This window comes from Morone saxatilis, unplaced genomic scaffold (genome assembly GCF_004916995.1).
Source record: "Morone saxatilis isolate NCDOM2014 unplaced genomic scaffold, NCSU_SB_2.0 Contig16, whole genome shotgun sequence".
NCBI classification, from domain to species: Eukaryota; Metazoa; Chordata; class Actinopteri; family Moronidae; genus Morone; species Morone saxatilis.
Window position 1 is genome coordinate 4,216,474 of NW_023339718.1, and position 14,627 is coordinate 4,231,100.

The following is a 14,627-nucleotide window of genomic DNA, read 5'->3' on the forward strand; positions in this document are numbered from 1 at the left end:
AGCAGGTCCTCTCAGACTGGTCCCTCAGGTCTGAATCTGTAATCACTCTTAGATCTCAGACATGAAAGACTTGCGTACATCTTCCTAAAAATGCCCTCTGAGGTGCCAAGTTCTGTTTCCAATGGTAGGATGTGGAGAAGAGAGGAAAAGTTTGGGAAGAAATAATAGCTCGGGATCAGTTGCCTCTTAAAAGGAGCGCATGAGAGGAATTTTTAACTTTTTTAAAACCATTCTTAACATTTAACATTTCTGAATCATTACTTTTTCATCATCAAAGGTAACCTCCGTGAGAAAGGGAATGATCAACTCCAGGCCTTCCCAAGGTTTTTCAAGCAAGCAGAATCCATTAAGTCCTTACTGGTCAGCAGGTCAGCATGCAGGATTTAGTGGCATCTGTGGTAAAGTTGCAGATTGGAACTACTGAACACAACTTTAGAACAGGCTGTGAGTGTGTGGAGAATATGGTGGATGCAATCCTCCTAAAACATGAAGGCTATATATACGTCAGTGTTTGGTTTGTCATTTGGGTACGTAGAACATCACATGGTGGAGTCAATCGCAGTGTCTGTAGATTATAAGTTTATTCTAAGCGCATTCTGTGTTATACACTAAATGAAAGCTACTGTGGAATTTATATTCCATTTCTGATAATATATCCTCCTATGTTACACACTGGACCTTTAAGGCTTATTTCTTATAAGCACCTATAACTTTACTTAATTTACCCACTGTTTAAACGTCACATAAATTTTTTATGATGTTGATTTACTAAAATAATGTTCACAAACTGGAAGTATACTTAATCCTCTGGGTCAGGGAGAAGAAAGAAGGAATTAGTCAATAAAGAAACCTATTAAGTTTGTATGATTGCTAAAAAATTAAAAATATTCAGATCCAATATTCACAGGAAATAATCAAAATGTATCCAAATCTCTTGTTTGACACAGACTTCCTGCAGTTATTGTGGTCATTGTTTGGGTTAATCCTACACATTTCTTGTTGTTCTGTACTGTTATTGTCATACATTACATTTAATATGAAATATCCATATCCATCCTCAATGATAGAAAGGGTGTCCCTTAAGAAAAAGGGTGGGAACCACTGAAAATCTTTCATTTTACTCCTACATTACTGATTTTAATCAATAACCTTATTTATCAGTTTGTTGCTGATTTATAGGCTAAACCTTGGTGCTTTTCCAGTCAGGGCCCCACCACTCTGGAACTCCCTGCTTGGGGGTCTGAGGCTTGCTGAACCAGTGACATCTTTTGAATCACTTCTTAAAACTTATCTCTTTTACAAAAGCCTTTAAGTTTATCAATGCACCCTGCTTAATGTCTCTTATTTTATTAGTATTATTGCTCTTATCATATATGAGCTATGGGTATTCTATTCTTTAATTTGTATGATTTTAACTGTTTATATTATTCGCCCAGTGTTAATTTTGCAATCTTTTTTATTGTTAGTATTTGTTTTTATTCATGGGAGGTCTTTTATTCTTACCTAACTTCTTTATGATTTTAATTTTTTTAATTTTATTTTTGCCTACTGCCTCCTGGAATGTTTTAATTCTTATTTATTTTTATTATTATGCTTATTATCATTATTAGTATGTGTATCAGAGCCCAGGGTTTCATCAGTGTGAAGTAGGTGTTTATAACCCAGTCTGTATATTCACTGTAGAGGCTTTGCTGCCATCTAGTGGTCATAACTGATATTGCACTGTTTAAAGACAGCAGCACTTGATCACTGCGCTTAAAAAAGTAGTCCGTTGTCTTTTCTGATCAATCACTTTAGCAACTCTTCCATTACGTCTTTATTGGATTAATTCTGAACAACTGCGCTTGTAGTAGATACTTACACTTTATATAGACTGAAGAAGGGTTTGACGAAAGTAAAAAAAAAAAAGTAGAAGCGTATTGATTTTCTCAGTGAAGAGGCCTATATCTAAATTGTCGCGAGGGACGTTTTCTTCATCTCTGACGTACCTGCGGATCGATTAGTGAATTACAATAAACCTACTTTAAAAGTGAGTATTTCCGTTAAAAAAACACAAAACATATGTTAAATATTCACATTCAATGTTATGGGTTAATTTTATATGTTCACCAAGTGTATATTTAATCGAAATTATACCACTTTTAGCAAGCAAGTATGTTAGCTAATTAACGTTAATCAGCTAGTAAATCAGCCTTAACGTGGGATTATTCTGAGTTTATATTGAGTATAACAGATTTAACTTATCGTACTAACACTTAAAATCTTATGTGTTATTGTCACATCCTGCAAAAAGGGAGAAAAAAATATTTATTTGGTGGTGAGCCCTTAATTAGCAGACGCCATCTTGTCTGCAAGAGTTTTATTTCACGCTTTTTAAAGCTGTCAAATTTCAGTTTTATGATGCTGTTGTTTCGTGATTAGTGCTTAAGTTAATTGCTCCTCATATATTACATTAAAGTTCGGTTTGTTTCTCAGAAAATGACCGGCCGTGCGAGAGCAAGATCGAGAGGCAGAGCACGTGGTCAAGAGACTGCGACACCTGGAGCGGTAAGAGCAGTTTCTAACTTCTCTAATCTCTGTTTCTGTCGCCCATTAATCCCTGTGTGACTCTGAAATATTCAGCACTGTCCTTATTAAATATCACCATTATAAAAAAACCCGTTATGTAGTTGTTAGACTTAATTAACACTGATGGAAATGAGTCACTGCAGCAGATATCTCACTAGTGCTGGCAGCAAAGGCCATTTAGTACTCACATTGGTACTTAATGGAGGTTAATGAGGTTGTTACTGGCCTGAGATCAGTGGGGAAGCTTTGCTGTCACTCACACACACTGTTCCTGTTATTTTTTTAAACAACAAACTGGCAGGTTGTGCTGCTTTTAAACGTCAGTGTGTGAGTTTAATAATTTGGTCGATTTGGAAACTGTGCTGTTTTTGTTGTCTCTCTCTCTTTAATGTTCATATTTGATCTGTTGCAGATGTGCTTTGACTCTGAAGCGGTTCTCGTCGGGGCACACTAACACGTTGGTTTAGGCTGTGCAGTGTTACTGTTGGGTGGTCGCTGTGTCCAGTTTGCCTGGTATTAGGTCAACGCCTACTGTAACGATACGAGTTCATATATGCCGTACGATGGTGGACAAAGCAAGAACTTAATATAAATGATGTCTGTGTGTTGGTAAAACATGATGAGGGGTGGAGATCCTTTGTCTGCCTCTGCCACAACTTATAGACACACACAAAGCTCTTTTTTATTCAAGGTGTAAGACTATGATTCTCTGTGAGCTCTGGATAAACTGATTCTAATTTGCATGAAGAAAGATCAAATGAAATGGGACTTGTACCTTGGGGTGGAGTAAGGTTCAGGGTGAAATGTGTTTGTTTTATGTGCGAGAGAGAAAGCAAGGTGAGCAGATTGAAGTAGTTTGCGTCCCTTCCTCATCAGTCCCTTCAGACCAGGTGTGTTTCTCATGAACTCTGATGCAACGACACAAACAATGGAGCGAAATATGAAACAGTAGTTTTTCTGTCATCAGGTCGCACCGCTCTAATTGGAGGTGAATGTATTTTGGGTTTGTGGTGCTCAGCAATGAGTGATGACATCTGAATGATTTCCCCCTGTAACTGAGGATGACACAGACCTTACTGTTCCCATTGGAGGTGCCTTTTTAGAGACGAAATGAAAGACAGCTCCTTTAAAACACAGCCTTATTGGCTCTGCCTCTAATATCTCAGATGGCACACAGTGGGGATCATTACCACACCGTGAGCTGGATTTGTAGAAACCTTTCTCAGAGCCTGGAAATGCTGCTCTTGTTGTTTCTGTGTGTCCTGCAGTGGTCGGGTGTAAGTACAAATTTGAGGTACTTGTACTTTTATTTGAATGTGTTAGTGCAGCTTTATATTTGTACTCTCCTACATCTCAGAGGCAAATGTTGTACTTTTTACTAGCTGCAACCTTTTACTTTTCAGATTGAGGTGTTTCTTCCTGTGCAGTGATCAGCACCATATCTGCAGATTGTTTTTTGATCAACTGAGAAGAGAAAAATACTGAAAGAAAGTTTAAATCGGTGATACCTTGATTGTATCCAGTTAATTTAATACATCAATGCCTTAATTGTGCTTGGAGCAGGTTTGAGCGAGGAAGGACAGGCTGCTCTATCAGAAATACATTGAATGTAAAGGGAAAACTCAAATTTGGTTTGAACAGTGCCCTTGATAATACATACATTAAAAATAATTGGCAAGATGCTGAAACTGGGTCAGCTTTGACTTTCTTCCCTTGATGATAATGGACTCTTTCCTTAACGCTGTATTCCCACATGTTCTTTTTCTTTCTGAAAGAGCCAAGCTCGAGAGCCTACACCAGCGCCAGCCCCGCCCGCAGAGGGAGAGCTGGTCGGTAGAGGGAGGCAGAAAGGTGCTCCAGGACCTTTTTCTGCAGAAGGTACATCTGGTTCCTATCTCAGATGATCTTTGTTCCTCATTTTGCTTTTAAAAGTGTGAAAATTGGAGATTGCTCTTTGGGTATCGGACCAACGGCGCTGATTCACGTGCCAATCTAAGAGGCGACGGGTCTGGTGTCAAAGTGTTTCTGAAAGGAGGGGCTGAGTGAATCAATGTGCTGTGCAGCTTAACAATAAAAATGATAAAAAGATGTTCCCATTTTAAACAGCAGTGGTGGTCAGTGTTAATATTGTGCTGAACTGCCACAAATCAATCAATGTACGTAAGAATCCCAATGTGTGCATACTGGTCCTGACAGCTTTCATTTGTTTTTATTAGCGGTTCTACAGATCTCAGCCGGGTTTCAGCAGGTGAAGCTGGGAGAAAGAGGTGGACGACGGCGGGATTATCACGATGCAGGGGTTAACACCAGACAGGCTATGGAGCACGTTAAGGAGTCAAAGACTGGTCTGTCATCATTTGAAACTCGTGCACTAACACGTTGAGCAAATGTACGTTGTGTAAGGAGGATTATGAATTACTCCCTAAAATTGTGTGCGTTCTCCCTCAGGAAACTCTGGCAGTGCCATTAACCTGACGGCAAACTTCTTTCGAATCATGTCCCGCCCTCAGTGGGTTCTGTATCAGTACCATGTGGACTACAAACCGCCAATGGAGTCTCGCCGCCTGAGATCGGCCCTCCTCTTCCATCACGATGAAGTACTTGGGTCAGCACGGAGCTTTGATGGAGCTCTGCTTTTTCTGCCCCACAGATTGCACAGCAAGGTAATCTGGTAATTGAAACATGAGACACAAGTGTTTTTACCAACTGTTGCTGGATCAAAGCTAACTCTATTCAGTTGAGGTCATTAGATTCCCGTGCTGTCTGTTATGTTATAGAGCTCCTGTATAGCTGTCAAATCACCAATTATCCCATTATGACCGATGCTGGGGGTGTGAGCACAAGTAAATCGCTGTTCAAAGTTTGGCTTAAATTGGTTTGTTTTGCTCAACCTGCCCTCTTTTGTGGAAGTGTTGCTGTGAATTTGATTTGACTTGAAGGTTCAATTGTTCTGTAACTTCATTAGGAGGGAAAGTTTGTCTGGTAAATTTAGTTCCCTCCTGAAAAAATGTTGGTTTCCTTCCTTGTGTGTAGGAAACTGTGCTCCACAGCGAGACAAGGAATGGAGAGAAGGTTCAGATAACTGTCACCCTGACAAATGAGCTGCCACCCTCCTCCCCGGTGTGCATTCAGTTTTACAACATCATATTCAGAAGGTAAATTCTCTTTAAATAAAGTGATGCACAGCAAGTACCCAAATACGTCATGCATCAGCCAAATGAAATGAATAATTACATTTGCTTGTAACGAGTATTGGTGTTAACTGTTCAAATAGAACTAAATCTTACAACTTATCTGATAACAAAAGCTGAACATTCCAATAAAGTTCAGAGTTTTGGATGTTTTTTATTTTTGGGTGTTTTATTTCTACAGGATCCTGAGAATGCTAGACATGCAGCAGATTGGACGCAACTACTACAACCCCAATGATCCACTCAACGTCCCACAGCACAAGTATATTCATTTCCTTCACTATTATTTTCTTTTATATCGCTGTATCTTGCACATACGTGTTGAGATTTATAAAGTTTATTTTGAAAATCTGAGCTCCATATTAACACAAAACATTTTAAATAGCATTTTACTTCACACACTTTGATTATTATCTTGGATTATTAATAACCCAAACTGGGCACAGTAGGTTCACTCTTTTTCAGCCTGGCCTAACAATAAAGTCTTAAACTTATATTTTATTTTTAAAACTGGGAACTAAGAGTATATTCAGATGATAGGGTAAGTTTTTACTCTTTAAAGTTTTGTAAATGTATACTGTAAGAAATGAAGTCTGTGATGGGGAGTGTTAACAAGCAATCTGATAAGAACAGTTTTATCAGGTGTGAAATGAAAAACTGCGTCTGTTCTGTCTATCCTAGGCTGACAATCTGGCCAGGCTACTCCACCAGCATCTTGCAGTACGAGCAGTCCATCATGATGTGTACTGACGTGAGCCACAGGGTGCTGCGTAGTGAGACGGTCCTCGACTTTATGGGCAACCTGAGGCAACAGTGTGGACCTCAACGCTTCCCTGAGATCTGCACTAAGGAGCTCGTTGGACTTATTGTCCTCACTAAGTAGGATCCAGATTACACACACATGAGTTTGTAGAGGTTGATGTGACACTGAGCTCTGAAGTCATTTAATAAAAGTTTACCAGGCCCACAAATGCATCATAACTTCACTGAATTTAATACTCTTCTCTTGCTGCCTCAATGTTTTAGGTACAACAACAAAACCTACAGGATTGATGACATTGCATGGGATCACACTCCCAAAAACACGTTCAAGAGGGGAGATGCAGACATTTCCTTCAAGAACTATTACAAGACTGTAGGTGGCACGCACTCAACACAAGTATTGGTGTAACTGGAACAATAAAGTATCAGACAGACACAATACATGTTGCATTGACGTATTGGAACGCATTCAGTTTAAGTATTGGGCAAAGAGAAGGAAATGAATGTAGTAAGAGAGCACAATGATACAGCCAAATATTAACCGTATTCATGGACTTCCTGTTTGAAGCAATATGGACTGGACATCAGTGACGAGAACCAGGTGCTGCTGATCAGCCGTGTGAAGAGGCTGGGTCCTGCTGGAGCTCCTCCTCCAGGGCCGGCCATGCTCATCCCAGAGCTGTGCTACCTTACAGGTTACTGCCGCGTTGTCCAGTGTGTCACTCTTTATTCACACTTAACATGTTGGTGTGTATCTGAGAGTTTTAACAGGCATTGTCTTCTGATAGTCGGGTTCCCACACGTCCTGGAAAACCTAGACATTTCCACCTGGGAATTGATTAAAATAATAAAACCTGGAAATATTCTGTCCATCCCTACTGTGATCAAGAGCATGAACGTGTTGCAGTAATCCTTGTGTGGATCTTGGTGACAGCAGTTAATTGTCACAGAAGCTCTTAGTCTGGTCAGATGTCATCCACTTTAAATGAGAACTTTGCGTTTGACAGGCTTGACTGACAAGATGCGAGCTGACTTCCACATCATGAAAGACTTGAGCGTCCACACCAGACTGACGCCAGAGCAGAGGGAGGGACGCCTCAACAGATTTATCACAAATATACAGAAGTAGGTGATCAGTGTCCCAGAGTTAATCATTAACTGTGTTTTATCTGTTCATAATAAGCTGATCATTGTTGAAATTCATGCATGGAATCAACACAGAGATGCAATTTCAAGGCCCTGAAAATCCTAATTATTTAAGTTCCTACTTGACAGCGGACTTCACAACATGTTAACATTGACCTGGTCAGAACTGCTTTTCACTTCCTGTTTAAATACTTGTAAACAATCATCTTCTAATCAATCATGAAGGCTCTTCTCATCTCAGCAGCCTGTGTAATTGGTCTGTTCATATGCAAGTTAAAACACTTCCTCTTCAGGCAGTATTATCCAGAGGCTTTGGTTTAAATCCTACAAATTATTTCACAGGAATGCTGATGCACAGTCGGAGTTGGATAAGTGGGGACTCAACTTCGATAAGAAACTACTGAATCTGAAAGGCAGAGTCCTCCCAGGGGAGAGGATTTTCCAGGGAACAAGATCGGTATAATATATACATAAACCTGCTCTTTTGAATTCATTAAATGGATTTATTCATGTGATCTTTATTGAGAGATTAACATCATGATTTGTGTCCCCTAGTATGATTACAACCCCAAGGCAGCTGACTGGTCCAGAGAGATGCGTGGGTTGCCTGTGATCAGCGCTCCTCCACTCAATAACTGGCTCATGTTTCACACCCGGCGTAACGGTGGTGAAGCCCAGTCCCTCCTGCAGACCCTCCACAAAGTCTCAGCTCCACTCGGTATCCGCTTACAGAGAGCCATCATGTGAGTTCTGGCATAAGAACAATGTGCCACCCTGGGATAGGAGGAAGTGGTTGCAGTGGAAGTAGTGACAGTACGATGCTCCAACCAGTGACTTGAATCTTTAGCTCATCAGGGAGTGATCAAGTGATTTGTGCTAATTTTGCGTGTCATCCTCTTTCTCTGTCCCGCCACTTTCCTGTCACTCCTCACCTGTCGCTATCAATTAAAGACATTAAAAGCCTAAAAATATATATATCTATAATCTCAGGTGGCAGTTTATTAGGTACCACTAGCTCAAACTCTATCTAAAAGTTATAATGTTCAGTTGTTGCTGACGTCTTGATTTAACTCTGTAGTTCGTTGTGCTCTTGAACGGCTTGCATGTTTTCCCAGCATTTGGATGGTGGCTGGTGCTAATTTTGTTCCCACAATCCAAAAGTTGAGGGGCTTTTCACAGTACAGATTCTAAACCTTCTTCAGTCCAACGTTTGGTCTGTAATTCTGGGGTAGATCAATAAAATGACAATAGTTTTTAGTTAGGTGTACTGATAATGGTATTGATGTCTGACATTTTTAATTTAGTCATGGAAGAATATTTTTAAGGATGTATTAGGGCTGCAACCATTCCTCGAGTAACTCGATTAGAAAAAATGATGGAGGACTTTCCTCTGCCTCGAAGGATGTATTAACCTTGGTCAGTTAGCTGTTCTATCATTTGATTAATGTAAGCGGCCCTCTTATTCAGGATCGAGTATGACGATCATCAGGAGTCTCTCCTCAGAGCCCTGCAGCACAACGTTGGACCCCAGACAGAGATGGTTAGTGGCTTTGGTTTTGAGGTTGGACGTTTGCTTATTGAATCAGTGCTGTGAACCCCTGAAGTTGAATGTTTCCAAAGCAGCGTGACCCCTTCCTGTTTGTTAGGTGGTGGTGATCCTCCCCAGCAACAGGAAGGACAAGTACGACAGCATCAAGAAGTACCTTTGTGTGGACTGCCCCACTCCCAGCCAGTGTGTGGTTGCCCGTACTCTCAACAAGGCAATCATGACTGTGGCTACCAAGATTATACTGCAGATGGCCTGCAAGATGGGAGGGGAGCTCTGGAGTGTGGAGATCCCCGTAAGTCATGTGCACACTGATTAATTTGTCCACTGAAGAAATGAAAAGTTAATGTGTGTTACGGTAAAACAAGAGTTGAGTAGTTATCAGGTGGATTACGCTGTCACATGTTGTTATTGAGCAGATGGAGAAGGAAAATTGTACCATGTAATGTTTGACTCATTTTAAGATGTTTAACAGCATGTTTGGGTGTGACTCAGCTTTGTTTATCGCTGTGTAAACAAAGGCTCAGACTAACAAACAAACATCCAAAGCTCCGTCTGTCCTCCAATCGGCAAGGAATTCTTCCCATCTTCACTTTATCTTCTTTTGGGGGCTTCATGTGAAATATGCTTCCAAGGCTGAAAAAAAACAAAAAAAACAACAACCAAAAAAAACTGGTGCAGAAGCAGGTGGAATGAAGGTGTCAGAGAGGTGTCGGAATGAACGGTGGCAGGAGAGAGGCGACATGAACGGTGCAGATTAACAACACAATACACACACACACACAAAACACACACACACACAACACGTGGAAAATGAAAAATGTAGCAAGAGAAGGTGGCAATAAGAAAGGTGCAGAAGAGTTGTGGAAATTGAAACGTGCAGACGAGGTGGCAATGCAACATACAGACGAGGATGGAATGAAGGTGCAGAGATCGTCGGCAATGAAGTGCAGAAAAAACGAGGTGGACGAAATTGAAGGTGCAAGAGAGCGTCGGACAAAAACAAAAATAAAAACACACACCAGAAAAAAAAAATGAAGGTTGCATGATGAAAAACACAGTTAACTTGTCCCACGTCCGTCTGCAGCTCAAACATCTGATGATTGTGGGCATTGACTGCTACCATGACATTACTGCTGGGAAGAGGTCCATTGGAGCTCTCGTGGCCAGCCTCAACCAGGGCATGAGCAGGTCAGTGTCTGCAGGTTGATGTGAGTCTAATCTTTGATTTAGTGCTGCAGTACCACCCATAAGTTGTGTGATATTTCTTGATCAAGGTGGTTCTCAAAGTGTGTGCTGCAGCACAAAGGTCAGGAAATCATGGACGGACTGAAGATGGCTTTAAGTGGCAAGTTGCTTTCCTTCATTTTCCACATTTCTCCTTTTTATTTGATACACACATGAATTCTCCTTGAACAATGTCAGTGTGTTTGTTTTCCAGGTGCACTCAAAGACTATCTGAAGTTCAACAACTGCCTGCCTTCACGCATCATCGTGTACCGAGACGGCGTGGGAGACGGCCAGCTGCACAGCGTGGTCAACTATGAGGTGGCACAGATCATGGACTCCATCAAGTCCATGGGGCACGACTACATGTGAGCTGTTCATTAAGGGAGGCAGTAATGGCCACTGCCCTATATTTAAAGCCTTACAGTTAATGTTGTACCCTTATTAATGATTATTTACAGTCCTTAACAACATTGTATATTAGCTATTTAAATAACGTATTCAGTTATTGAATTGACAACTGTTTGTTTATTGGCAGCCAACATGATACCATAGCAGCCTATTTGTGGTTATTGTGAGCAGCTTATAGAGCTTGTTCCCCACAGAGTAACTGTTCTATTGAACTCAGTTCTCCACCTTTATATTAGTGTCTTAGTGTCTACTCATAAACTACTTTAATGTGCCTTTTCTCTTCTCTTTCCTCCTCCTACATCATCCTGCCCCCACCTCTTTCTGCTTCTCTCCGTGTATAATGGACAGCCTGCATGTGTCTGCTCTGTTGCTTTTCTAAAGTCCCCCAAGCCAGTAGCTTTTAGAGGTTGCTCTCTCTCCTCTCTCTCTCTCGTCTCTCTCTCTTTCTCTCTCTCTTCTGCTCTCGTGAGTCACTGTCACTAATACACGCCCAAGTAAATCTGTGTCAGACACTGAATAAGTGTGGAATAGTCAGCTAATAGAGATCAAACTGATTAGAGCAAATATCTGCTGAGACCGATGAGTGGCCGATCAATTGGAGAGTCCTTTTTTTAAAGTCCAAGGTTTTGATGTTTAACAGTGCAGTTGGCTGTTAGTCTCCACCTGTATTAAACACAGGGAGGACAGCAGTAATGCCAATAAGTGATCAGATATTGACTGGTCTGAAGGTACTGCTCTTACATTAGTTACTGAACCTGATGAATGCAGCTCAGATGACACTGTAAATTGCAGTTTTTGATGGAGCCTCACCGTGTGCCCGTCGTAGGCCCAAGCTGAGTGTGGTGGTGGTGAAGAAGCGCATCAGCAGCAGGTTCTTCGCCTACATCAGTGGCAGGGTGGACAACCCTCCCCCGGGCACCATCATCGATACAGAGGTCACCCGTCCAGAGTGGTATGTTCTCAGTTGTTGCTGCATCTTTTCATGTGTTTGTGTAGTGGTCATGAACTGCTGCTGAACCCTTGTTTGGTAGGTATGACTTCTACATCGTGAGCCAGGCTGTGCGCACCGGAAGCGTCTCCCCGACCCACTACAACGTAGTGTACGACACCAGCGGACTGAAGCCTGACCACATGCAGCGGCTCACCTACAAGCTGTGCCACATGTACTACAACTGGCAGGTAGGCTGGCTTTAACGTCACAGCGTCAGAGTTACAGTGAGTGGACACTACAAACTGATCAGAGCCAACATCAGTTAGCCCAGTAAAGGTCAGAGAGTGACTGTGCTCTTTGTGCTTTAGGGGATCATCAGAGTGCCCGCCCCCTGCCAGTACGCCCACAAGCTGGCTTTCCTTGTGGGCCAGAGCATCCACAGGGAGCCCAATATGAAACTGGACGACCTCCTCTTCTACCTATAGGGATAAAAAAGATGAGCAATGTGTTGGGCTCTGACTCTGAAGTTTCCTTGTAAAGAAATGTCTGTATGTAAACCTTTTGTTAGAAAAGTTCTCTTCAGTTTAATTGAACCAAGTTGAGTTTTCGAAGGTGCTAAGAGTTTGGTTGTGTTAGCATCAGATGGAGTCAGACAGCCCTGTGTACTGAGCAGTTTTAAGAGGTTTGTATTCTATTGAAGTCTTCATGCAGAGACACTATTCAGACGCTGATGTGCCAACATGAAGAATGTTCACCGTGGTATCTGTTGGTGAGAAGAAGATACTGAGAGCAGTAACTGATCTGTGAACTGAGAAATAACATAAGACTACATGTTATTGTATTCACTTAGAGCTCCATGCCAGTATAAGTTTGTGTTTGGGGTTTACCTTTCGAGTAAGGAAAAATATCTAATCAAAGCATTGTTTTCATAGGGAAAATAAGAACTTTATTTAGCTGTTTATTAGACCAGAGAGCTTCCTGGTGGTTTGTAGACTGTTTATAGGCTGTCCTCCACAGTGGGGAGTGAAACCTGCTGAAATGTCCCATTTTTGTTAGTAATAAAGGGTGAAGGGTCAACACCTTCATGGATCCTGTTATTTCTGTGATGTAAATACTTGATAATAAACATTTGTTTGTGTTTATGTAACTCCTGTCCTGTTTAAGTTAAATTACACATGCAAACTTTACAAAATATCAAATTTATTTAGATTTTTTTTTTTTAGAAAAGATTGCACATGCACACCCACACAATAATTTGTAACCATCAATATAGGCTGATAATTCTTATCATAAAGCTAGCACACAATTGCAGACTTTTAAAACAATATGGTCTTCAAGACACCATGGGGAAAGCTTGCACTGTTTGATTATAAAGTTAAATGTACAAAAAAGGCAGTTTGAAAATCAAGTATAAACATTTAAAAACAATTTTACAAATGGACAAAGTACAAAAAGAGCAACAGTCACTCAAAATGAACAGAAGCAATGTCTGAAGACATGGTCCGTAAATAGGAAAGGATGTACATCGGATTACCGTAGGTTTACATGGCTGTTGGCCGAGAATTGTACAGAAAGTATTACAGAATGTTTTGCATACATTCTTTTTTGGCAGTTTCAGTTCAACTCTTGTGTATAGAAAAAATAGGCTAGATTTTAAAATACATGAGGATGAGAATGGAGAACAGAACGGTGTGAGGAAATAAAGGTGGACTGTTTCATTTCACGCACAAAGACGGACATCTGCACAATCCTTTTTGGGCAGCTTTTGAAAATACATTGGCTTTCAATTCATCATACATTCACTACTCTACATTAAGGTGTAGATATATATGTATATATATATCTATATACAGTACTTGTATCCTGCACCAACATAAACTCGGGACACACTGAACAGGCATCGATGACAGATTGGCTTGAATAAACGTGTTTCAGATCTAATAGATTCTGGGTTCGAAGGGTAGAGGGGCAGCGTAGAGGTAGCCTTGTGTCTCACTGTTAACTACTGTGACAACAGTCAAACCTTTAGTCTCCTTGTGAAGCCCAAAAGTGTTGCATGTTACAAATCAAATGCAGTACAATAACAGGACTTCGTTTGCTGATGCTAATCTGTTCGTTTGATATTTTCCTTTGTAGAGTAGTCATTATTTTAAATTAGATGTGCATCAGTGTGGCCTCAAACAGTGAACTCAAATAAGAAATAAAGTGCCTTCATTTACTCAGAAGCCCAAAACATTTCAGGGAGAGTTTCTCTCTTTCTACAGTATATTTCTAAAATGTCTTCCTCTTAACGATGGACACTGTCAACACAGGAGTCTTGCACGGTTGGTTATATGTTAGCTCTGGTTCCTATGAAATTCACGACAGTCACACGATACCCTGCACGTCACAAGTCAGGATTAACATCTGCAGACAGATCTTGTTTTCTGAAATAAACATAAATGAGTAGTAGGCATGGAACTGCACGCTCTACTGGACAAAGTACTAACCATTGTGCGATTATAAGGCAAATACATGGAGGTTGGATCTACTAGGCATTTCCATTCAGGCTGATTTTACTGCAGAGACCCTGTAGTAGGTACAGTATGTGCTTGTTTTGTAGGTGTCTGACGTGTTTGTGGGGTGTAGGGGGGGTGCGCACTTTCCTCTATCACAGTTAGTTGAGATAGGCCAGAAGAGTAGGGATTTAATTCTGCTGATTTGTCACAGTTTACTGCACAGCAAGTCATCCACGCCGTATTAAAGTACTGCATGCTCCAGGTTCCACGCTGAGCCCATCACGTCGCATGCACTCTGAGGGGATCAGGAGGGAATGTGCTGAAGTAAAGCATGCAAACCTCTCGTA

At 41.0% G+C, this 14,627-nt stretch overlaps 1 protein-coding gene across 1 annotated transcript; it reads left to right on the forward strand.

Annotated features, from left to right (window-relative positions):
- The first annotated feature begins 1,921 nt into the window (after positions 1–1,921).
- piwil1 (piwi-like RNA-mediated gene silencing 1) lies at positions 1,922–12,653 on the forward strand. Its single transcript, XM_035659116.1, has 21 exons — positions 1,922–2,029; positions 2,476–2,547; positions 4,344–4,446; positions 4,785–4,913; positions 5,017–5,231; positions 5,602–5,723; positions 5,941–6,021; positions 6,441–6,638; positions 6,786–6,894; positions 7,090–7,216; positions 7,529–7,646; positions 8,010–8,124; positions 8,223–8,410; positions 9,135–9,207; positions 9,314–9,508; positions 10,301–10,404; positions 10,491–10,561; positions 10,655–10,808; positions 11,678–11,803; positions 11,883–12,030; positions 12,151–12,653. The coding sequence occupies exons 2-21, from the start codon at positions 2,479–2,481 to the stop codon at positions 12,265–12,267; spliced, it is 2,562 nt and encodes an 853-aa protein (XP_035515009.1). The 5' UTR covers positions 1,922–2,029; positions 2,476–2,478; the 3' UTR covers positions 12,268–12,653.
- The last annotated feature ends 1,974 nt before the right edge of the window (positions 12,654–14,627 follow it).